Source organism: Gekko japonicus, unplaced genomic scaffold (assembly GCF_001447785.1).
Source record: "Gekko japonicus isolate JY-2015 unplaced genomic scaffold, Gekko_japonicus_V1.1 scaffold810, whole genome shotgun sequence".
Taxonomy (NCBI): domain Eukaryota; kingdom Metazoa; phylum Chordata; class Lepidosauria; order Squamata; family Gekkonidae; genus Gekko; species Gekko japonicus.
In genome coordinates, this window is record NW_015174297.1 from 575,166 (window position 1) to 601,215 (window position 26,050).

A 26,050-nucleotide genomic window follows, 5' to 3' on the forward strand; every position below is an offset into this window, starting at 1 on the left:
AACCCATCGTGGCCAGCTTTAATAAGCCAGGAAGGGCATGGATCAAGGTTGAACATGGTTGGACATAGTCAGGAGCAATCTGTTGACTTCCTCTAGGTTGAGCAGGCTGAAATGATCCAAGACTGAAATCGAAGATGTGCATGGAGCCTCAAGTTCACTCACTGTTTCAAATGTGGTGGGGAGGTTGCAGCTGAGCGACAAGACTTTATCCATGAAATAGCTCGCAAATGCCTCACAGCCTATATCCAGTTCCCTAGCACTTGGTCTGCCCTGTGGCAGAACAGTTATAGACTGAATTGTTCTAAATAATTGGGCTGGGTGTAAGCTCGTGGATGCAATCATAGCTGTGAAGAATTCCCTCTTTGCAGCTTTGACTGCCATCTCATAGGATCTCATAAATGTCCTATAGGATGCTCTTGTAGCTTCATCTCGAGCGCGATGCCACCATCTCTTTAGCCGTCTGAGCTCTCATTTCATAAGCCGCAACTTCTGGGTAAACCAAGGAGCAAGCCTAGAGTGAGGGTGCAGAGGGTGCCAGCGATCTTGCCGATGGCTGCAGAGAGTCAGCTGTGCCAGTGAGCCACTAGGGGGCATCGGGTCCCGCAGAGCCCTCTGGAACCACACTGGGTCCATCTGGCTCCGTAGGTGATCTAAAATATGCTCGCTGCCTAAACAGGGTTGGGGTGAAACATTCAGGTGGGCCCTCAGGGCATGGTGGTACAACCATGGAACTACCGAAGTGGTAACCCAATCCACTGTTACCCCCGCCACAAAAATCAAATTGAGCGTGTGGCCAGCCCGGTGAGTGGGGGTTGTTACATATTGGGAGAGTCCTAGTGCCACCATAGACGACACCAGATCTATTGCCTGAGTAAAGGCCGTGTCATCAACATGGACATTGAAATCACCCAGGACTATCAGTCTAGGGTGTTCCAATGCCCAGCCTGATACGTCCTCCATCAGGGATGACAGGCTATTGGCTGGTGCATTAAACAGTTGGTACACCAGCCAAATCGCCAAACTCTCCCCGGCTTCCCACACCAAGCCGGCACACTCAATGCCCTGAAGGAGTAAGCCTCCTGGATGAATAGAGCTACTACTACTCCTCACCCCCTAGTCCGTGATTCGTGAAGGACTGAAACCCGGGGGGGCAAGTTGGGAAAGAGCTACAGTCTCCCCCTCCTGCACCCAAGTCTCGGTCACGCATGCCAGGTCTACATTCTGCTCTTGCATCAAGTCCCTAAGGACCATGGTCTTATTATTTATAGACCTGGCGTTAAACAATGCCAATGTCGGAGTGGGGTTAATAGTCTTAGCCCTACTGCTAACATCCCTCGGGATGGGACGCAGGCTGGAAGGTGGCCAAGCTATCGTATTTCTCAGCCCCCTTCCCTTGACTCCCTGCCTGGTCCCACCACTATACTTTCCCCTCCCCAGGAGCACCGGAATCCCACACCCGGACATTACCGCAATCAGTGATCGTCACAACCTTCGACCCCTGGTTTTTTATGCCATGTTTCCACCCAGTTTAGGGTTAGAGCAAACAATCAAAAACATTGAAACAAGCTTTTAAAATACATAGTATAAAAGCAACAGATTAAACAGACCACATTCACCATTAAAAGACATACACAGAAAGGAGGGTCAGTGAGGGAATAACAGATCTGGCAGAAGACAATTACATAGGGGGACTGATGGATATCCCAGGGGAGGGAATTCCATAAATTTGGTGCCAAGATAGAGATGCTATTTCTTAGGCTGCCACCCATCCCGCCCACCCAGCGGTTCGAAAGCAAGTAAAAAAGATATTGCGAGTAGATTAATGGGTACCTGCCCTTAGGTGGCAGGGGGCACCCTCCCCCATATGGGGGTGTGCGGCAGGAGCATCAAGGCGGCAGCAGCAAAAAATGGCGGCGATGGTGGAATGGCAAGGCATCGGATCGACGGAGCGAGGCAGCAGAGTGACGGAGGCGGAGCCATAGGAGGACGTGGTGATGTGTGCAGGCGCAGCGGAGCCGGATCGGATGTTAGCTGGGCTGTAAGTCGACATGTACCACGCACTAGAGGAGCCCGCCTAGAAAGAAAGCCGCCGGACCGAAAAGACCTCACCAGACACCAGAGATGCCAGGAACATAGGAACACCGACGCCCGAAAAAGACCGCCCGGGAACAAGCCGAGAACAGCGAGCCCTGCCACCTGGGTGCCGGTAGGTAGCCCCGACCCTTGTAACACATGTGGCCTTAGTTAGGGATAATTTGGAACTGTGTAAACCGCTCAGAGACCCTTCGGGGTTTGGAGCGGTATAGAAATCTAAAGTATAAATAAATAAATAAATAAATAAATAATCTAGCCTCGGGGTATCTATGTCAGTGCAAAGCCAAGTACAATGAATTTTGTATAAAGCAGCAACTGACAAACAGACTCAGAGAATGGAATTGCCCCCCTCATAGATATTTCCTTTGTATGCAGTGGTATGCCTGTGGTTGAACCCAGGCTTCCTCTTCAGCAAATGAAAGAGTGCTACTGCCCATTCAAGTGAATTTCTTCTGCTTGTCCCTTCCCATTGCAGATCACCATGCTGCATCCCTCTTTGTTCCTTGCACTCTGTGGAAAGCTCCCATTCTTCTGTGGCTCAGAAGCTTCCTCCTAGTCTAAGAAGCAGAATGACTGTGGATAGTCTACTAGGCTTGTCAACCTCCAGGTGGGGCCTGGAAATCTTCCAGAATGACAAAAGGTCTCCAGACAACAGCAATCAGTTCCCCCAGACAAAATAACCACTTTGGAAGGTGGACTCTGTGGCCTTATACCTTGTTGAGCCCCTTCCCCTCCTCAAACCCTTCCCTTTGCAGGTTCCAGCCACAAAATCTCCAGGAATTTTCCAACTTGGGCTTTGCAGCCCAATGGTCTACTATGTTGGAGAACTATCATTACAGGAAGGGGAGTATCATAGAATCATAGAATGTTAGAGTTGGAAGGGACCTTGCAGGTCATCAACCCCCTGCACTCTGCAGGAGCATAGCCGAAAGATAGCCCTACAACATACCCAAAAGATGGTCGTCCAGCCTCCTCTTGAACACATCCAGCGAAGGAGCATCCACCACCTCCCAAGGCAGTCTGTTCCTGCACACCTGCTTCTTTATGCTTGTTCATTTGCAGGCAGAAGAGGGGGATGGCTTGCAGGACAGAGAGGTGTGTTTCGTTGTGCAGCTTCAATGTCTTTTGGTCTTCAACAGCTAAGTTGCCTCTTGCAATGTTATTAGACAATAACCATGAATAAATTAAAGCCGCTGATTCAAAGGAAGTCAACAGTACACTAAACAGAAACAACTTGGATTATAGCTTCCATTTCATTTGCTACCCTTGGAATCCTTGCACTGCCACATCTGCCTGTGACATTAATGCTAGCAACACAGCTGTGTTAACACTACAACCTATTTTGTGATAAAGCATTCCTATATATTTTGCTATGCATGATTCTAGAAATGCACACGCTGGAGCAACAAATATTAGGCTGTGCCTGTTAGGGTGGTTCCAGATGGTACCTTCCCCCTAGGGGAGTTGTGAATTGACTCCACAGCTGCCCCAGGGAAGCCAGATGGCATTGTGCCAAGACGCCTGTGCTGCAGCAGGAAGCCAGACGGCTGCTTGGCACAATCCCTGTTCATACCTTTTGGCTTCTGTCTACTTTGGAGCGAGAACAGTTTTGTTGACGCAGGATATTCTCTTCCTGATACCATTCTGGGTTTTTTTCCCTAACAAGGTTTTCCCAATTTCAGAGTAGTTGCTGTTGTTGTTTTTTTTAAAAAAAAACTTTCTCCCTACCACCTGCTTCTTCACGGCCTCATTTCTACTACTCACTATTAATCTTGCCTCTGTCACTATCACTGTCTAGACATGTATTGTTAGCCCACTAAGTAGCCATTTGTATGACTCTTCTGCTCTGTACAGTGCCTAGCATAGATTGGAACTTGATTTCAATGGATGCGGAAGCTGGAAACGCTGCTGAGGATGGTGCTGTTAGTAGTGTTAAGGAATAAAGCCCATTTTCCTGCTTTTTGTACGGGTGTAGCAATGCTATTTTCCAAGCTTTGGGCGCTAAAATCCACACAGTTCTTTATCCTTGCACACGTGTGCTGAAATGCTTGCAGTGTGGTGCATCAGTTGAGTTTAATGGCTACTTCTTACTGCAGTAGACACAGGAGCAGGGGCCAGATCCCTTCTTGAATTAGTCCCCTTGAACAAAGGCCTATCAGTTTAATCATCTTAAATTCAGAATTAAATACCACTTTAGATATCTTTTTCCAGTACCAGTAGCTGCTTCGTCCTGACATTTTTATGCTGCATTTTATAGCATTCTCCGTATTTCCCCCCTCTTTCTCTCCTTTTGCATTCATATATAATGTTTTATTGTCGCAGGGATGTTCTGTTGTGGGCATGAATATGTGAATATGTCAAGTACCATATGCTGCTCAGCTTCCAGTGGTGAGTCTAAAGCCCACATTAAAAGGAATGACCCAGTGCCATTAAAATGCTGTGAGACTGAACTTATTCCAAAGAGCGAGGAATGTTGTAATGGACTTGGATATAATCCTTTGAAATATGTTTGCTCTGACAGGATTTCAGCAGATGAGGAAGGTAATTGATAGAAAACCTCTTGGTGGTTCTGATTTGACAATGGAAAGAGAAATACATTGTTCATAACTATTTTTGTAAAATAGGAATATAAAAACTCCTGTGTGCATTATTCATTTTCACATTACATCCATATTAATACGGAATGAGTTTGCCATGATTGATGTTATTGCAGTGAATTCTAAAGGAATTAATAATGATTAGCCGCTTCTTGTGAAGTGTTGCTCAGCACTTCAGATTAGTATAACGGCTAAAAGTTAGCATGCCAGATACGGGCTGGTAGAACTACCTTCAGTTGTGTGACCAGTTCAATTCCTGCTGGTGGTATGTCCGAGATTCTTGAATGTTATCGTATTGCAGGCCACAATTCTATTTGCTTTTATGGAGCACTGTTTTTTGTTTTAGGGTCATCACATATGAGGTCATTTGAAAGGCTTCCAAATAAAAAAAATCAGTTTTATCTGATCTCTCACAGCTATAGTGAATGTTTGGGATGAAGTGGGAGGGTTCTGCCAAGCTGTGGGTAAGACTTTGCTGAGTATCAGCATACCTAATGTCAGGTGAGACACTACTGTTCTGTAGTGAGTCAGTTAGCGGTGACTGGTGAGCAATGACTGACAAAGCCTCAGTGATGCAAAGCTTGCTCAGACCAACCAAAACCTAATTTCTACTTAGTATAATTCTGACATAACTTGGAGGAGTCCTTAATGTTATCACTGCATGAAGCACTGTTAATTACACTGCATGGCTTGGCATCGGTATAAAAACACTGGTATAAAAACTTCTATAATAATACAATTATGACATTTCCCATTCATTATTAGAGCACCTTGAGTTAGCTGTGCTGGAAAAAACACCAGTTCAATGGGAATAGAAATGCAATTGTAACGGACTGCATGAACTTTCCATGTCTTCTCTCTAGGCCCAATGTGAGGAGGAGAAAGTGGAAGTAGCTTCAATGATGAAAAAAAAAGAATGGTGGAAGAAGATTATGTAGGGAATGTATGGGGGAGGGGAATCACATGGACCCAGAGACCTCAGTAGAAATAAGGCAAAATAGGAGTATGTTGAGTTAGCATAAGAGCTAGTGGAGGTCTGATACACTAGCATGTGTGTAATAAATGGAGACAGTTGGGTGTCCATATTAGATTTCACTATTTTAAAAGTGGTACAGTGACTAAAACATTTGGGGACCATTGTCACAGATGAAGGAAGAATGTAAAGCTACTTTCCTGTGCCCAGTATCCATGGAAGCAACAGCATACTGTGGGCGGTGTGACTTTGACCCACATGCCCGTATATGTGCTTGGATAAAGAGCTCCTGGAATGATACAGACAAGAGAAGGAATGAAGGTATATGCCCAACTGTGGAGGAGAAAGTCTATACTGGAGGTCCAGCTCAATATTCATTCACAGGTAAAAGAATATGATACGGAGAATTACACAATTAATTGTTAATTGCTAACTAGAAATCTTAGTGAAGTACAACATTTTCAGGGCTGTTCAGAAGTTACCTCAGGGAAAGTTGAATATGCGATTGCACCCGCTGTTCTCACCCTGTGCCCAGAGAGACTCTGTTAAAAAATGATGTCAAATCTGCCAAGGTGCGGGGGCCTGGGGCCAGCATGTTGATGATCCCACTCTTCTCTAATATAACTTCTGAACAGCTCTCTGTTCGTTGATATTTCTTCAGTAAATAAATATTCAAAGTGGTCAGCTAATTACAGTCCAACATGTGGTTTTCTTGAAGCAGAAATAACCTTTATTTAAACTCTGGATTACATGTGTGCACCTCAATCATTATGTGATCTTGGTTAGTTTCCTTAGAAGGCTCATTTTAACTTGTTGAAAGATGACTTTTAATGTACATTGGAAATTGTTCATAATATTGTTGTCAATTTTTCTCTTCCTAGATCTAAATCTGCAACCTTATATTAAATATGAATACCGTGTAGCTGCATCGAACAAACATGGAAAATGTTTCAGTGAAATTGGCAGTGCTACTACTAAACAAGATGTGCCTGAAGGTGTAAGTCCACCCCAGTGGGCCAAAGTGGACAATCGAGAAGACATGATATTTCTCAACTGGAAAGAACCTCTTCAACCAAATGGTAGTTTGATAAGATGATATTACATAATGGGATGTTCAGCTGGTATTGATGATAGATGAGCTCCCCGCTGCTTTGCCTTATAATTATTTTGGTTTCCTGGAGAATTCTTGGAGAAGTTTAGAAAGCCAAACTTTGGAAAACCTGTCCCATTTTTTCCTCCCCTATTTCCAAGGTAACTGAACCTTGCAAAAGGAAAGGGGAAGGAAGCACTGGTGGCACAGAGGGCTTACGAGACACATGTAGGCCTGTCATCCTAAAAGTCTGGATGTTCCTAAACATAGTCAGAGGCATGCTTTTATTCCAGAGTGTAGAAAATACAATAAATAAATACAATCACATCCAAATGGCTTTTGCAGTGTTTTATCCCTCTGTACATGGACATTGGTATGTGAAGTAGAATAAAATGTGAAAGATGCAGCACACTTCACATGTATGTAACTCTATACAAAATTCAGAAATCCAGAGAGAAATTCAGATGAGTAGAATGTGGGAAACATCCCTATTTTCTCACTGGACCCACTTGTTTTGGCTTCCCTTTCTCCTATTTCAGTATTTCTATTCTTTGTAGTGGGTTTCTGTTAAGGCTATATCTCTTGCAGGATCGATTGTACGGACATAAGCACCATCAAGTCACAACCAACTTAAGGTGACCCCAGCAAGGGTCTTTCAAGGCAAGTCAGAACAAGAGGTGGTTTGCCATTGCCTTCCTTTGCAGAGTCTTCCTTGGTAGTTTCCTGACCCTACCTAGGTCTTGAGGTCTGACGAGATGGGGTATACCATGCCACCTTCTCTTTCAGGTTCTATTAATTTGGCATGTGAATTCCTGGTATTTTTAATCCAAAGGTGTGTTTTTTTGGTCTTTTTATGACAAGGTATCATAATTCACTACATGATTCTCCGAAATGGGATCGAGCGTTACAGAGGAAAGGAACTGAGCTTCACAGACACCGATGGTATTCAACCATATCAGGAGTATTCATATCAGTTACGTGCATGCTCTGTTGCTGGTTGTGCTGACAGTAGCAAGGTAGGTAAATTCTTTACTATATGGGTGAGTCTTTTCTGGCAGCGGTAGGGGAGAAATGTCTTTGGAACAGGATCCTTTGGAAAATCCAACTGAAGGTTACTAATTTTAATTCTGCTTGCATATTAGATTTTGTTGTTGGGATGTTTGTATGTATGTCCATGTATTTATATGTGAAGGAGTTTAAGCAGACGTTTCAGATATGCATTTGAAAATTGCCCAGAAACTCTAGCTGACTCTTAATGTGGCAGCCATGCTACTGTCAGGATCATAATGTAAGGATCTATCACCCCTGTGCTGAAAGATCAGCATTAGCTGTCCACTTGTTTCCATACATAATTCAGACTGCTTATTAGTACCTTTAATACTCTAAAGGTCTTGAGGCCAGGGTAATTAAGGGATTGCTACTAACTGTACTGTCCAGATCACCAGCTAAGATCTTCCTCAAAAGCCCTACTTTCTGTGCCAACACCTTCAGAGATGAGGTAGCAACCACCGACAGGTCCTTTTCAGTGGTAGCACCTTGCCTGTGGAATGTCCTTCCCTTTGCGATTCACCTCACACTTGTGCTACTCTCATTTAGGAACCAGGCCAAAAGATTCTTTTAAAACAAGCTTTTGATTAATGGGTCTGATCTATTAATATTTTTACAAACTGCTTTTAGCCTGAGAATTCAAGCTGCTCAGTGTTTTATGCTCTGGACTGGGTCTTTAATGCTGAGTTTCAGTTGTTATTTTTTTTGGTGTTTTATGTTTTATTATGTTTTATATTTGTAAGGTGGCTCAGGCAGGTTTCTTGGAGAGGTGGTACAGAAAATAATTAACAGTATGTAAGCTGGGTGGCTCAAGTGGTTAAGACGCTGAACTGCAGGCTGTGGAAGGTCAGTAGTTCAGCAGTTCGAGACCCGGGTGCCACGTGACGGAGTGAGCTCACGTCTCTAGTTCCAGCTCCTGCCAACTTAGCAGTTTGAAAGCAAGAAATTGCAAGTAGATAAATAGGTACCACTTCGATGGGAAGGTAACAGCGTTCCGTGCGCCTTGGTGTTTAGTCATGCCGGCCACATGACCACGGAAACGTCTATGGACAGCACTGGCTCTTCGGCTTTGAAACGGAGATGAGCACCGCAACCCTAGAGTCGGACTCGACGAGCTTTCGAGCAAGGGAACCTTTAACTTTACCTAAGCTGGGATAGTGGGTGGCATACCAAGAGAGTTGGGGACAGAAGACAAACCATGCACCAGGAGCTGCAAGAAACAAACCAGCACCGAATCCTCTCTCACACACACAAACCCTCTCCCCAAACCCTTGAATTTTAGGTCCAAGTAATTCTTCCTATGGCAATTGACACTGAACTTGGAGCTTCTCTGTGTTTTATCACTTTAAAGTGTGAAACAGTTAACTTGTGATGTACAAAGGAAGGAAGAAAAATCAAGAAACCTTGTTTTCAGATCAGCACAGTGGGCTGTCTGTCTCTAGTATTGGTGAGACACACATACTCTGATTACTCAGCTGTGATCGGTGAGCTCTTTGGCTCTATCTACAGGACTTCAAGAATCAGGCCCTTGGGGGGGGGGGGGGGAAGTGCCATAACATTACTATTCCTGGTAACCAGCAGCAGCAGCTGATGTACAAGCAGCCCACTGCCAGCCAGAGAACTGCATAAGGGCCTGGAACCAAGCGAGAGACTGCAGTCCTTTATGATGGCACTCCTAACTAAGGGTAAAGGTAGCAATGGCTTTCAAAGTTTATGCCAGTGTTTACTGATGATAAAACCATATCAAATCAGGCTGTTAAAATGCAAAGACACTGATGAACCATATGGAGGTGGGTTATCAAGCATTCTCTGGCAAGACAACCTGCCATCCAGATTTTCCTTTAGCGTAGTGCTATGCACTGAAGACAAAATGTTGTGAATCTGCTTTGATAAATTGTACACCTAGACTCATACGTAACATATTCAAGGTCAGATTTCACGACAGGGGAAAAAATAAACCAAGGGGAGAAAAGTAACTAGTTCTACAGGGCAGTGGTAATGATATGCCAGAGCAAACAACAACATTTTAAACTCGAAGTGACATTCTCATTGATCAAGGTATCTCGTGTACTATTACAATAAATTGCTGTCTAATTCATGTGTGTTCAGGTAGTTGCAGTCACTGTCCAAGGAGTCCCAGAGAGTGTTCAGCCTCCAACAGTTACAGCTTTGAACACAACGGCATTGCATTTGAGTTGGATGGCACCAAGAAAACCAAACGGTATCATCCGAGAATACCAGATCAGTCAAACTGGCAGAGGCCTTATACACACAGACACTGCAGGCAGGATGCAGCATACTGTATCAGGTAAGAATGGAGAAGCCTTTCAAAACAAATGCCCTCACCTAAGTTTAGTTAATATGCCTATGTAGCCTTTATTAAGGCTGCAATCCTGGGAATTCTTACCTGGAAAGAAATCCCATCAACTTTCACATCAAAAGATTCAGAATGGGAGGTGACTGCCAGGAGCGTTTATATTTTGGCCGTGTGCCACAGGGTGGATTCATGCAAGGGGCTTTATGGGGTGAGGTCAATATGTTTTGGCATGATCAAATGGAGTTGACAGGATCTGGGTTTTTTAATTTATTTATTTATAAATTCAGTTTATAGCCCGCCCTCCCCGCAAACGCGGGCTCAGGGCGGCTCACAAATAGGCATAAGCCAACACATAAAACATGTTAAAACCATATAAAATCATTACTACAATATTACAATATAATAAGTGCTCTAGATGTTCCAGAATGATCTTCCATTAAGATGATGTCTCAAAGATGGTACACCCAATCAATGCTGTCAGTTCCACGTGACACTGTCGGTCTCTCTTCCCAGGGCCAGATGCTCATGATGGTAACATAGTCATGGTACTGTACTTTTAAGGATGGGTCCAAAGCACTGGTCTTTGTCCCCTCTCAGAATATTATTAGGGGGGATCAGATAATCCCAATGGAGATCTCAACTTTTCTTCCTTTTTTTCTTTCAATGTCCTACTTAAGACACCACAAAGAGATAATTCATCATGCCACCTGTCATGCCAAATTCAGATGTGAAAACAAGGTTTGATGTTGCCATCAGGTTCCCCTCCCCGCCTTTCCATTTCATTGATGACTTCATGTATACACGAATAGAAATAGCTGGGCACACAATTCCAGCCATCCTCTCTGCATTTAAGTCAATATGAGGATTTCAGCCACTAGCAGAGGTTTCCATGCTTATAGCTTTCCTTATGTGTTCATAAGAAAAAGAAATCAGGGAAATTTCTGTCTTCAGCGTTGGACTCAGGAACTTGGCAGTCACCTTGGTGAGTGCACATTTTTGATTGGGTTATGCCTCCGATTAGAAGGACATTGATAATTTTTGAAATCCTTTTTGCTGGTGATGAAACCAAAATGTCTGGAAAACCCTAAAAAAGTTGGTCTAAAAGACCAATAGTATCAGCTTTCTCATACCACAAATACTTGGATTGGTGAACATTTGCCTTTCCTCCTATGGCAGCCCTATGCTTTTGTTGTTGTTGTTGTTATGGCAGTCACTATAAACTTCTACTGACATTGCAATGTCAAATCAGCAAAGAAATGTATTATTCGATTTTAAGCAAGCAGCAAAACTCCATAAGAAAAACATGCAAGATCAGACCAAAGATTTAGCTGGTCCTGCATTCCATTTCAAACAGTGGCCAGCTAGGTGCCTCTGGGAATTTGCAAATGGAGCATGAAGCCTCTCTTGTATTTGTTGCGATGTCTGGTTGCCAGCACTAGGACCAAAGCAGAGCTCATAATTTAATTGGGTTTTTTTGCAATGCCAAAGCCAATGTAACCTCAAGTATCATCATCATCATCATCATCATCATCATCATCATTATTATTACTACTACTACTACTACTACTACTACTATCATCATCATCATCATCATCATCATCATCATCATCATCATCATCATCATTTTGGTATGCAACAATGTTCCCCCTTGCTGGCCAGGGACGATTTTTCACCCAACTGCTAATCTAGTGTTTTTCCAATGTGGATAATTACTATTCTCTAAATTCATGATGTTCGCTAAGACGACTGTACTTTTCACATATCTCTAATGTTTGAACTACCCAGCATTTTGATCCCTTATGGACCATGTGTTTTGATTTTCTCATCTTCTTCAAAAAACCTCTGCTGTTCCCAGAGCAACAGTTGAGCGTTAATGAAGCTGTAGCATTAGCGTTCCCTGAGACTTTGAATCCAAGGGCCTTACAAATTGCAGATGAGGAGGCTTGCACTTTGCCTCTGCACCATTGTCTTGCTGCTTATTTTTAATTACATCAAAGCTTTGGAAACATGATCCCATAAATGCTTTGTGGGAATAGTGGTGAATGTGCTTGTCATGTGAAATCCATAAATTGCTTATAATCCTCTCAAGATGTTAAAAAAAGCATTAAGTAATTGAAGACAGGAAGTCCTCGGTTAATTATTTAGAGGTGTTATCAATGCTTTAAGTAAACTGGAGCATTTTCTCCTATCGCACGGAGTTGAATGCCATTGGGATCGAGGGGCACCAGCCATCATCTTCTCATATTCTCTAATGCAAACAGCATATGGCAGCTTGTCAATAAAAGACCTTTTTATATCATTTATTAGTGAACACTTCCAGTACTCTGTACAGAACAATTTGGATGACAGTTATGGCATTGTTTCACTTTGTGTTACTACTCCTTTACAAATGGTCTTGCTAATGCAGTGGGGGGATGGGGGGAGACTAAAATAATTAGGGGCGTTGTAGCAAAAGCAAGCTAACACTGCCCTCTTCAGCAGTAGGTGCTAGAACTGGAATTAATTTTCATATTTCTTTGTACGTTAGATTATTTAGAATAATAAACATTAGGAAGAGTTTGAAGGACTAATTGTATTGAATAAGGGACCACATTTACTGAGATATATCATCATACTATGCATATATTATACAGAGAATGATTTGGAACTAGGGTTGCCTGGCAACCAGTTGGAAGATTGGGGGTGGGGAGATGAGGTGGTCGCCACTGGCTACATTGTGATGTGACTTCTGGGGGAAACCATAGCCTTTCCATCAATTCCTAGAGAGGACTGATGTCCCTCTCAGGTTTTCCCTGGAAATGACATCACATGGATCAAAGACCATTTTTTGTTTATTTTTCTCCCACCGCTGATCATGGGGGATCCCATGTCCCCAGTGGGAAAGGGAAAATAGGAAATGAGAGTTGGAAACAGGGAATCGCCTTGACGGTGTTTGAAGCCGAAAAGTAGCAGAGCACTCTGTTGTCTTTACAGAGTATATACAATTTATTTACAGAGAATATATACGGTTTGTAGCAATTCAGGACTCCAACCATCAAAGTGCTACACAGAACAGCAGTAACCATATAGGCAGTGAGTTAACAAGGTTACAATATATACAAGTTTAGACCAATCAGAGTACAGTCCTGTACAATTGCTGAGTCACAGTGACACCTACAGATATGATGCAATCTAGAGTCATATGATCACTCAGCTGTCAACCTAGATTGTCTTGATCTAAACACCCTGTCTACATGACTTGTTGTGATCTTGACAGCTATCTGTATATGCTGACACCCCTCTCCCCACCAGGGACTTGGCAGGCCTGTTTGAGAGATAAATGGCTTGATAATTTCCTAAATATTTCCAAGGGATAGCCCTGTCTTTGTGCAAAAACAGCACAGAGTCTTGTAGAAAACACTAACCAAGTTACCGTAGCATAAACTCTCATGACCTACAGCCTACTTCATCAAATGTATCAAAGTGCACTCTTTGTGTGTGTGAAGTACCATCAAGGTGCAGTCGATTTATGACAGGGGGCTTTCAAGGCAAGTGAGAAGCAGGTGGTTTGCCATTGCCTTTCTCTGCCATTTTCCTTCCACATGAAAGGCTTATGCCAAGATAAATTTGCAAGTTGTGCACAAACGTATATATGTCTGGGGTTGAAGTGAATATGCCACATTTGCACGTTGGTTCAGGGGAGCTACAAGACTTTAGACAAAAAAACCTTTTCTTTCCATGACCATTTTTGCTTTCAGTAGTATATAGTTGTAAATGAATCTTGCTTTATTATGGTTGTTTCCTTTAAAAGTGATTGTGACTCCGTTTAGAGGAACTGAAGTAATCTGTAGCCACTGCAATCTTCCCTATCATGTGTTGTTGTTGAATATTTGGCACCCATTTATGCTTTAGCCTATCAAGCCTGCAGCTGCCATTTTTATCACCCTTACTTCTATGCTCACTATATAGAGAAATCCCAGCCCCCCACTGCCCCTTCCAGTTCATGATTAGGTTACAGGCTAGGCTGTCCCTCTAACTCATCTTTTTATTTTTCAACATTTCACATCCAGTTCAGTTTGAAAGCATCTTTAAAGCCCTGGGTGTCATTCATTCATTGTCTCTCCCCCCTCCCCCTTTCTGACGGGTCTGTTGCATATTGCTGTTCTGTATGTATGGCCACTTTAAAAAAGCACAATGAAGCTGTCATCTAACCGGTTTTAGACAAAGGGCTCAGCCCTAAGGTTTTTCCTCTCTCCTTGTCATAGAATTGCATTGTTTTTTCTTAAAGTACTTACAATGCTAGTTTAATGAAAACATTCTGCAAAGGATAGGCAAGCAGAGATAAGAAAGAGCGGGACCCATCACTGACAAGGACAAGGAAGATTAGAGGAAAAGTACAAAATGTGAACAGAAGTCTAATAGAGGTTTCTCTGCTCACAAACAGAGAATCTGGTGTCTTTTCCTGCCTTGATACTGCATTTCAAGGCTTATGTATTAGAATGAATACATATTTACATATTTATAAACCAATTTCAAAGGCGCAGTTGGATCTTGCAATGTTTCATGATAGCCAAATGCAGAGAAACTTAAAGGAGAAACCATGAGATCTAACTGTAAAATAAGGGTACAGAAATAGGAGACTTGTACACTGGACTTGTAAAACTGATTTTGATTTGAAAAATGGTCGTATTTTTAATAGATTCCAATGCACTTTTTTAATGTGTCCAAAATTCAAGCCTTAAAAGCATTTTAGACCCTAATCTTAGAAGCTGGTGACTGTTTCTGTATGCAGTGGCAGAAATAAAGTATTTCTCCATACAGTGTACAGAATCAGATAACTTGAGGAAGTTGCTGCTGCAAGTTGAGTTAATGGCTTAGATGGCTTTAAAAGCGAATTAAACGAAACAAGCTGGGGACCCACAAGGACGTACAGGGGGCATCTCATGACCCCCTACCTTACTATTTCCTCTTTCCATTCCCTGAAAGCCACCATAGCCTGTCCTCTTTCCTTTTTGGTTCTCTCCTTCCCACCCGCCAGCCAACCTAACTTTATCTTCCTCCCAGTCTTTAGCTGTCCCTCCTTCCTTCCTCTGGCAGCCTCTGCCCAGGAAAACTGGCCCAGTTGTGTAGTGCTTGCTGCTGGGCCAGGCTCACTTGTGCATTGGAGAATCCAGTGTGAAGATCATATCTTTATTATGGATGTACTGTGGAACTTAACTAATCAGATCTTATTTGAGTCATGTCTATTATTTAATATAATAAATGCTTGGAATCAAACTAGAACAATTCCTAACATTTGTGAACAGTTGGAGATCTTCCAAACTGACATTTAGTCAAACACTTCACTTTGCAATTTCATCTTTCTGTACAGAAAGAGGAGGGATCAGCAATTAAGGGTAATGACCGACTCAACATTTGGTAGGGGCACTGTCCAACCCCAAAGTAATCCATTCCTTTAGCCACACTTATGCTGCGGCCCTGTAGTATAATAGCCATTTCTTCAGATACTAGAACAGTTTCCCAAATTTTTCACCCAACAGGAGCACCAGGACTGCTGTTTTTATGTGCACATTTCTACCCACCACTGTACCATTAGTAGCTTGAGAGGGCTTCCTGATTCTACATTCTACATAAACATGGGTCTAGTTTGTGTGAGTTATTCCATTCTCTGAGATTGTATGGGCTACACTGGAGCAAAACTTTTTATTGTCCTGTTGGTAGGCAGGCAGAGCAGTATGCTGGCATAAAGGCAAAGACCCAGTCTTCCTTTTTGCATACTGGAGCATGGATAGAGGAAGTAGCTAACCATAATACATCCCCAGTCCAACACTTCTACAAGGAAGGGAGGCAAATATTTGCTTTTAAAAATATATTTATTTATTTAGACATTTATACCCCACCTGTCCTCTTGGCTCAATGTGCCTTTTTGTGCTATATGAAAATTACTACTGAAGGCTAAAAGGCCCAAGACTACACACCTACATGAGCATAGCAGCACACCTGCAGAGGAGAGACGGCATTCTCATGAGTAGCAGTCAAGTGAAAGTAGATGGGGAAGCTTATGGTGTTTTTACTTTGCACAGAGGAACCAGGCAAGGCTGTCCCTTCTCTCCCATCTTGTTTGTGATAACTCTGGAGTCGCTAGCTGCTGAAATACGTCACAATTCAAAGATACACGGGGTCAAACTAGATACGGATTTAAACTGAGTATGTTCACGGATGACACGCTCCTATATCACAAGCCCAGAAGAATTGCTTTTTCACCTTCAAAATGTTCCAACGAACTTTGGCATGATCTCAGGACTGAAAATCAATCCATAAAAAATTTCTATCTTCTCTACGGATGACACGCTCCTATATCACAAGCCCTGAAGAATTGCTTTTTCACCTTCAAAATGTGCTAACAAACTTTGGCATGATCTCAGGACTGAAACTCAATCCATAAAAAATTTCTTCTCCATCTCTCCCCTTCCTCATTGACACACCTGAAACAACATTATATCTATCACTGGTCAGAAAAACCACTTCCCTACCTGGGAATTCTTCTCTCAACTTCTCCAACGGATCTACTGAAAATCAATGATCTCTGAAAATTTCAGGATATTAAAGCTGACCTTGGGAAATGGGACAAACAATCGTTTTCCTGGTATGATCATTTTCATCTAATCAAAACTTTTGTTTCCCCCAAACTTCTTTTTCTCTTTTAGACTATACCTATAGAGATACCATCAAAAAACTTATGTCATTGGCAATCAGCCCTTAACACTTTCCTCTGGCATCATAAATGTCTACATATTGGGTTCAGAACATTGTGATTATGCACTAATCGAGGTGGACTGAACTATGCTGACATCGCTACATACTACAAAACTGCATTACTAGCAAATGTTATTAAAATCCTATGGACCGGAGACCAGGTAGATTGGATCTCAACACTTGAACTGCTTTGTCACCCTATGTCTTTACAAAAAACTATTTGGACCAACCCAAAATCACGCCCAGCAAGTATTTGTTACAACATCTTTCTTATGGCCATCCTTAGGGTGTGGGACTCCCTCAAACACAGGTTGGTCCTGGAGATCTTGCATTTTTCTACTTTTTTGTGCCAAACTTGGTTCCATCCGGGAGCAGACCCATCAATCACCTCTCTCTGGAGAAAAGCCAAAAGCACACATCTAAAAGATATAGCTTTGAAACATGACCTCTCACCAAAATCGTTATTAGAATAAAAGTTACACAAAAAAACCCATTGTTCTTCTACATTCAATTGCATCACATGACCACTCAACTATAGTTATCTACCATTCTGAGTTCGCCTCAATTGGATTTTGAAAATCTACTGAATTGCGAGGATATTAGAACACATGGCCTCATCAAGAAAATATATGATATATTACTCCATCAGAGCACGTCTAGACTGCTACCTTATCAGTTGGCTTGGACATGAGACTGCAGAATTGACTTCACAGATCACCAATGGTCTACTATCTGGCAAACTTCTCTTGCTTCCTCCTCTTCTTCCCACATCAAATTGCAGTCCTACAAGGTTTTGTCTCAATGGTATCTCACCCCCAAGAAACTGGCACTGATTTCTTCTTCATATTCCCCGCTTTGCTGGAAAGGCTGAAGAGACACTGGCTCCTTTGTCCACTGCTGGTGGCAATGTCCACACTTACAAGAATTTTGGGGCAACATCCTTACACAAATAGCACATATAATGGGCTGCACCCTACCACTGTCACCAGAATTAATCTTTTTGCACTATAGATGTGATTCCTCAGTTCCCAAAATCTGATGGGAACTCATCCATAGCCTGCTGGCAGCTGCAAAGACAGTGATTGCGTCAGTGGAAGTCTCAATCAGTAATTTCATGTAAATGTCACAGATACACGATTATCCTTATAAATCCCACATCGAGAGATGCTATTAGTCCTGGTAAGGAAAAGGGTAGACTTCTCATTCATATGAAAATAAAGCAGAAGGAAAGGGCCTATATCTGAATAAAAAATAGTGTGCCCAGGCCAAGAGAGCTTTGCCCTGTCTTGTGCTTTACTCTACTACTTTCAACATTTTAGCCCAGATAACCCACTATTGGAACTAACCTGAGAGAAAGGTGTTGAAAGTACTTGAGTACAGCAAAGCAGGGTGCTGGATTTTCAAGGTTTCATTTCCCTCTCGCGTATACTCTGGTTTTGTACTTTAAAAAGACAAACCTGCCACTTGAATATCCTGGAAAAGGAGAATAAAATTCACCTGCCAATACTGTTATGCCTTTTATTTATTTGTTCAAATGTGTGTATCCCACACTCTCCAGAATCTGCCCAATGTGGCTAGCATTGTAAAATAAAACAATAAATAGTACAATTTAAAATCAAATATATAACTATTAAAATAATTCAATAAAGTGAACATTAGTACTAAAAGCCCATCCCAGTATTTAAAAGTAGTAACCAGTAGCACTGGCAGTATAAAATCAGCACGAAAGGTGGTCATAAATGCAAAAAAATTAAAAAGTGAGAATAGGGTGAGGAAATAATATTCAGTTAAAAGCCAGGCTGAAGAAAAAAAGGTTTTAGCCCAGTGTCTGAAGTCAGGAATGTGTGCAATAGATAAGCTTGGGGGAGGGGGGATTCAATGAGATAATGAGTCCTCTAACTACATAGGGTTGTTTTTTTTTAAAGGGATGACCTGTGTGTGTGGAGGGGATCTCTCACCTGTTGTTTTTCCTGGATCAGAGCAAATGTCTTGCTTTGCCTGGTCCCTAGAATTCTAATCCTCAGAACATTTGAAGATTCCATTTTAATCCTTCCTAATTTGTGTTTTTAGGTCTTCAACCACACAGAAACTACAGCTTTATAATCACAGCATGTACGTTTGCTGGATGCTCTTCTAGTCGGGCGAGTTCAGGCAGAACATTGCAAGATGCTCCTCACAGTAAGAAGAAACATATTATTTCTGTGCAGCTTGCATTTTTATGCCTGAAGGAAATTTGGTCTTCTATTGTTCATGCTCTCTGGTTATCTATAGCCAGTATCTGAAGGACCAGCTACTAGATTTCTTTTTCTCACAAACTACAGTTGTCAGGTCTGTTAGACCAGCTGGTGGGGGATGGGGGTGAACTTATAGGGAGTGGGGAGGGAAGAAGCTAGAAATAAATGCAACATCACCTGGAAGTGCCGACATCACCTGGAAGTGACATCAGGATCTCGGGGGTGATGCTCTGGTTTGTGGGCAAAACCTCTAAGGTAGAATTAGCTTCTACCATAGAGTTTGTCTCAAAAACCATAGTGTCGCCCCCCTGATGTTGTGTTTATTTCTGACTTCTTGCCTGTTGGGGGGGTAATTCCCTCCCACTGGCCAGCTGGCTGGTGGTGGGGAGGAGTGCCCAAAACTGGGGGTCTGTCATCCCTACCCCAAACCTTACTAATATTTTTAAATGCTAAATGTGTGCAATTAAATGTATGGTCCTTTGTACTCCTACATAAGTCAAACATTTTGATGTGGTGTGCAGAAAAAAATAGGGTGGATTTAAAATGGGATTTTGAAATTGTTGGGATTGTTGAGTCAGAAATACTAGCATCAGCTATACACAAAGGAATTTTCAGAAGACAGCTGAGTGAAAAATGAGTTTTGATTTTAGTTCCCATTATCATGTTTTCACTCTCTTTTTATTTATTTAATATAATTCTATACCACTTTCCCACAATGTTCAAAGCAGTCTAAGAAAAGGGGCTTTAACAAAGAAGGAGGGCTGATAGGTTAATGTCTAAGTACTATGTAAGCAATTTACCAAGCCAATTGAGTGTCTCTTTATTGACTATCCATGTCCCTTCAGTAAATGGGGTCCCTAATTTTGTTCAGCTTGTGGGCACTTTTGGGATTTTGAGAATCGAGAGTGGATTCCAGCATAAAATGGCTGCCAATATGGGATAGGGCCTATTACAAAATGATAGCTATGGGGTACTGGGGCAAGTCACATAATGTTGGACGTTTATAGACCAATCATTTTCCTACAGTGGAGGCAGCTGTTTCTAGATGGGTGTGCCCAGCAAACACAAAGGTGATCTGACCTGGTTTCATCTGAAGCTTCCCTGTTCCAGTGAGATGTTCTATCTTGTGTATGTTTCAGCACACTGGTTATACAGGGCTCTTTTTGTAGAAAAAGCCCAGCAGGAACTCATTAGCATAATAGGCCACACTGAACAGCTGAAACTCATTAGCATATTAGGCTACTCCCCTGACAACACAGAGAGAGAGAGAGAGAGAGAGAGAGAGAGAGAGAGAGAGAGAGAGAGAGAGAGAGAGAGAGGAAAGGAAAAAAAAAGAAAAAGGAAAGAAGAAGGGAGAGAGAGAAGAAAAGAAGGAGGGAAAGAAAGAGAGAAGGAAAGAAGGAGGGAAAGTGGGAAATAAAGAGAGAAGGAAAGAAGGACCTAAAGAGGGAAAGAAAGAAAGAGAGAGAAGGAAAGAAGGAGGGAAAGAAAGAAAGAACAATGTACAAATATGAGCAAGGAGGAGAAAACATTTTTCCCCATTAACTTTTTCCTATATAGCACATAGAAACCAAACTTGAAATACACATGGCAACTATTCAAGTTTTCAGTAAACAGCTAACTGTAGAATACGTCCCTTAAACAGCTGACTTTTCAGTTAACAAAAATGTCTCACAAAGAGTACTATAATATACAAACAGAATGGCTGGCACAAGCATTACAGCAGTGGGAGGAAAATAGGAAAATATGACTGCAATAGGTTCAGCTATTTGTTCAAAAATAGGTGAGTCATACTGATAAAATGTTCTGACTCATTTTCTTAAAACTTTGCCTGAGTTTAAGCAGAATAAAGTAAAATAAACAGGCATATTATTCTATTCTCAATTAGTTTGCAAACCAAACAGCAGTTTTTAAAAATCCCAGTTTCCTCTTCACTACAGGAACTGACAATGTGCTAGTTGGTTAGTGGCAAAATAAAATACTTTCAGGCAGGGCTTTTTTTCTGCGGGAATGCTGTGCCGGAACAAACTTCTGGAACCTGTTTGACAAAATTCTTTTAAAAATATTTAAAAGTTCATAAATTTTCAGTATACAGACTGAAAATGTCATTCCTGTTAGATCGCCGCTAACAAAGAACTGGAGAGTGATTTCAACAAAGCTTTATTGTAGGTACGAACAAGTGCTTGAAAGAAGTCATAACCAGAACAACTTAACATTGGGAGTTAGGCTCCTTTTAAACATTCCCGAGCTAAAGTAGCCACGCCTTTTTACAATAACAACCAATGAGGTTGTGCGGATAACGTCCAATGAAAGTCCTTCCCTCGCAGGGAATTGGTATAGTTCTGATTGGTCGCTGTTGTGGAGCGACCAATAGCAAGTTGGCTCAGAGGAGCCTTCCTCTGGCTCGAGCTTATCATGGAGAGTTAATGCAGCGATTCATGTAAGCCTTTTCGAATACACCACAATTCCCCTCTTGAGAGTTCCAGTACCTCTGCTTTCAGGACAGACATGTGTTGCAATATGCAGCTACTTCTCTAAATGGACAAGACTGCACACAGATGATCATATATTTTTACTGCAGACCACAGAAGTTATTTACAGACTGGAAGATTAAAGAGACTCCTTGATATGCATCTGCAGTACATGTTGTTTCTCCTTTTTTGCTTATGTAGCCGAATCTTCGCATATGACCATCAATGGCCAGGTACAAATGCTCTAATACAGCCAGTTGCACACTTACAGCTCTCACTATGAACACCAGACTCAAAATCAACATGTTAATATTTCCTCAGGTCATTCTACTGATAAGTAGTGACAACAGGGTTCAAAATAAACCCTTTGTATCTGTGTCCTATGATTCTGATTTCCTTGAAGATCATGTTTTGAGTTTAAGCAATGGATTCTCAGTTTTTGAACTACAAGACCCCATAATGTCAATTATTTAAAGCATCAATAACACAATTATATGTTTGGCCTGAAAGTATTTTATTATTGCATCAGTTAAGCAGCAGTTGCATAAAATCACCCACCGATTACTGGCTGAATGGGGATTTGAACCTGCTCTCCCCAGTCCAAGTCCAATGCTCTGTTCCACTACTCTCCAACCCTGTTGAACCTGAGGAAACATCTGGAATTTTGAGTCAAGGTACTGAGCACCACTACAAAATGGCTGCCATGGGGGGGCTGGGTGCCACCACATGAGGGCTTGGTTCTGCAAAATGTTAGGAGGTTCCAAGCCAAATATCTTCCTATGATAGGGGAGCTGCTCTTTACAAAGGGGTGCTGCCTGCAGATACAAAGGTGATGTTTCCTGGGATCTTGCTACATCAGTAAAAGGGAAGAAAGGCAGCTTTGGTTCTTTGTTTCCTGGGATCTTGCTACATCAGTAAAATAGAAGAAAGGCAGCTTTGGCTCTTTGCTTTAAGCTAGAGATATGTGTGTGGGGGGGAGAAACTAGACTCCAAGATACATATCAGTGGATACCATGGCACCCACTGGCATCTTGCTGGGATCACTGGCAATATAGCAGTACCAATGCTTTGTAAACAGGATCTGTGAGACCCAGGTTTGAATCGTCACTCTTCCATGGAAGCTCAAAGGGTGATCTTGTGTCAGTCCTTCTCTCATTCCAACCCACCTAACAGAGTTGTTGTGAGGATAAAATGGATGGAAAGGATAATTATACGGTATGTTGCTTTGGGTTCCTATTGGAGGGGGAAAGGGGCATAAATATCTAAAAAAGGGAATCCTAAGTGGGTCTACTTGAAAGTAAGTCCCATTTTAGTCAATGGAGCTGCATGTGCCTGCCCCCTAGGCTCCAGAAGCCAGCCAGAATGTCATTCCAGGGCATTCCGGCCCCAAAATAGCCCTAGGTTATCACATAGGCAGAACATCACCAACTTGACACCGTTTGGTAAAAGCATTGTAGCCCCTTCTGCAGCTTGCAGGTCTTCCATTGGTCTGTTATTTAATCTACTGCTGATGCTAGTGCATGCTTTCCCAAGGTGACACCGTCAAGTTGGCTCAAGTCACTAGTACAGTGCATTGTGATATGACTTAAAGTTGGAATTTCCAGTTAGTACATTCAACTCTAAATGTTTATTTGCTGTCAAGGAGAGTCTGAGATAAAACTGAATTTGAATTCTTTTGTATTATGTATTAATGTAGAGGCTTCTGTGATAGACTGCTAGATGACTAAATACTGTAAATACATGAATATATTATTGTTAAAGCTGTAGTGTTTATGTCATTATAGGAGTATGGTCACAACCACGTCACATCATAGTTAGTTCTACAATAGTGGAATTGTATTGGGATGAACCAGAAAAAACAAATGGGATTATTTCCCAATATCGATTATTTCGGAATGGAGAAGAGATTTTCAAGGGAGACAAAGGAAGTCTAAATTTTACTGATTCTGACCTGCAACCAAACAGCAGGTAAAATGTCACAGTTGTGTGATAAGATTAAGAGAGTATTTAATGTATTGTAATATATATATAGATCTTCCAAAAAGTAAATTGAAACTGGCCACTGCTCTTGGCCCCATGACTGGATACTTCTAAATGGACCCTGACATTCAGGATCATAATGTAATTCTGTGCACCGAGTCCCTCCTCCTCAGTCCAGTAATATGTGCTCACACTGCTTCTCTGTCCAGAATCAGCAGGGAATTAGGAAACTCAGAACAACTCTCTATTATTTCTGAGAATTTTTGGAGAATAGGTGAGGTGCCAGAAGATTGGAAGTGGGCAAATGTTGTCTTCATCTTTAAGAAGGGGACAAGGAGAAACTGGGTAACTACTGACCCATCAGCTTGATGCTTATACTTGAAAAAGTTTTAGAACCTATCATCAGTCAGTCCTTGAGCACTTAGAAAGGACAGCTGTGATTACTAAGAACCAGCATGGGTTTCTCAAGAACAAGTCAGGTCAGACGAACTTTATCTTTTTTTCCAAGAAATTTACTACCTTGTTGGATCAGGGGAAAGCTGTAGACATAGTTATCTTGATTTCAATAAGGGTTTTGATAAGGTTCTACATAATATTTTTGTTAACAAGTTGGTAAAATGTGGTTTGGTTCCTATTACTGTTAAGTGGATCTGTAACTGGTTGACAAATCGCACCCAAAGAGTGCTTGTTAATGGTTCCTCATCCTCTTGGAGAGAAGTGACAAGTGGAGTGCCTCAGAGATCTTTTCTGGGACCTGTTATGTTCAACATCTTTATAAATTATTGGGATGAAGGAACAGAGGGAATGCTTATTACATTTGCAGATGATACTAAATTGGGAGGGATAGCAAATATGGTAGAAGACAGAGTCAGGATACATGATGATCTTGGCAGGCTGGAAAACTGGGCTAAAACAAAATGAATTTCAGTGGAGATAAATGTAAAGTTCTGCATTTAGGTAGGAAAAATCAAATGCATAATTGTAGGATGGGACAGACTTGTCTTGGCAGTAGTATGTGCAAAAAGGATCTAGTGGTCTTAGTGGACCATACACTGAACATGGGTCAGCAGTGGGATGCAGTAGCTAAAAGGGCAAATGTGTTTTTGAGCTGTGTCAATAGAAGTGTAGTGTCCGGATCATCCAAAGTGATGGTATCGCTTTGCTCTGCTCTGGGTAGACCTCACCTAGAGTATTGTGTTCCATTTTGGATGCCACAGTTTAAGAAGGTGTCCAGAGGAGGGCAAAAAAGATGCTGAGGGGTCTGGAGACTAAGTCCTATGAGGAAAGGTTAAAGGAACTGGGTATGTTTAGCCTGGAGAGGAGACAGCTGAGAGGTGATGTGACAGCCATCTTTAAGTACTTGAAGGGCTGTCATATAGATGTGTGGAGTTGTTTTCTGTTGCCACAGAAGGTTGGACCAGAACCAGCAGGTTGAAATTAAACCAACATTGGTTTTGGCTAAATATTAGGAAGAACTTCAGGTTGAAATTAAATCAAAATTGGTTTTGACTAAATATTAGGAAGAACCTCCTTCTTTGGAGGTTTTTAAGAAGAGGCTAGATGACCATCTGACAGCAGTGCTGATTCTGTGGACTTAAGCAGGACTTAGGAAGGGCAGGAAGAGTTGCATCAGTGCTTAGTTCCCGTGGCCCTTTCTTACATGCCCAGGGAAATGCCAATTGCCACTTTGGGGTCATGAAGCAATTTTCTCCAGGCCAGCTTGACGAGGGATCCTGGAGGGTTTTTTGTTATCTTCTGGGCATGAAACAGGGGTTACTGGACACATGGGGGGAGTATTTGTGAATTCCCTGCATTGTGCAGGGGGTTGGACTAGATGACCCTGCAGTTCCCTTCCACCGCTATGATTCTACGTCTTCAATGACCAATGAGAAGCACTATTGGGTAGGACCCCCGCTTGACCCTTCACACTTTCTAAAACCACCATGTTGGGGACCTCTGAGCTAAATATCAGGAGAAACTTCCTTTGAGCTCCTTGGAGGAAGAATAGGGTATGCATGCACACTACTACATAGTCCGTAGCCTCACCTGGAGCAGTGCTTCCTTCTCCAAGCTCAGATGAGTATCTCATTTCAGAAGATACAGCTATCAGGAGATATCACTTAACAATAGTTTCCACTGAGGAGAGAGCCTCCATCATTAAAGAACATTAATACCCTTTTGTCAAAGGCCCTGAGTCATCAGGTGTCACCTAGACAAAGCTATAGTGATAGAACCATTCACAGTAATCAGACAGCAGGCTTGTAACATTATGTTAAATCTGATTTCTAATTATATTTACATACTTTTTAAAAACTTTTGTCACTCTGTATGCAATGACTACAATAGTGCAAATACTCACGTATGTAGAAAGCAACATTTTATTGGTATCTGACAAACATAGGTCCCAGTCACACATGCCAGAAAACGTGGGGGGGGGGAAGGGGGCCTATTTGCACCGCAGTAATTGGATCCGCCACTGTGTGATCTGATGCAGTGGTGGATGAAACGGGTT

The 26,050-nt window shown here is 42.0% G+C and overlaps 1 protein-coding gene across 1 annotated transcript in view; it reads left to right on the forward strand.

The window, feature by feature from the left end:
• Window positions 1-26,050, forward strand: part of USH2A (Usher syndrome 2A (autosomal recessive, mild)) — a gene marked incomplete at its 5' end in the record, with an annotated part of 716,575 nt that overhangs the window by 560,154 nt on the left and 130,371 nt on the right. The window contains 9 exon segments of the mRNA XM_015424093.1: window positions 4,417-4,635; window positions 5,108-5,192; window positions 5,555-5,561; window positions 5,838-6,048; window positions 6,546-6,743; window positions 7,616-7,770; window positions 9,911-10,109; window positions 18,924-19,031; window positions 23,343-23,526. Coding sequence (XP_015279579.1) covers window positions 4,417-4,635; window positions 5,108-5,192; window positions 5,555-5,561; window positions 5,838-6,048; window positions 6,546-6,743; window positions 7,616-7,770; window positions 9,911-10,109; window positions 18,924-19,031; window positions 23,343-23,526 — 1,366 coding nt within the window.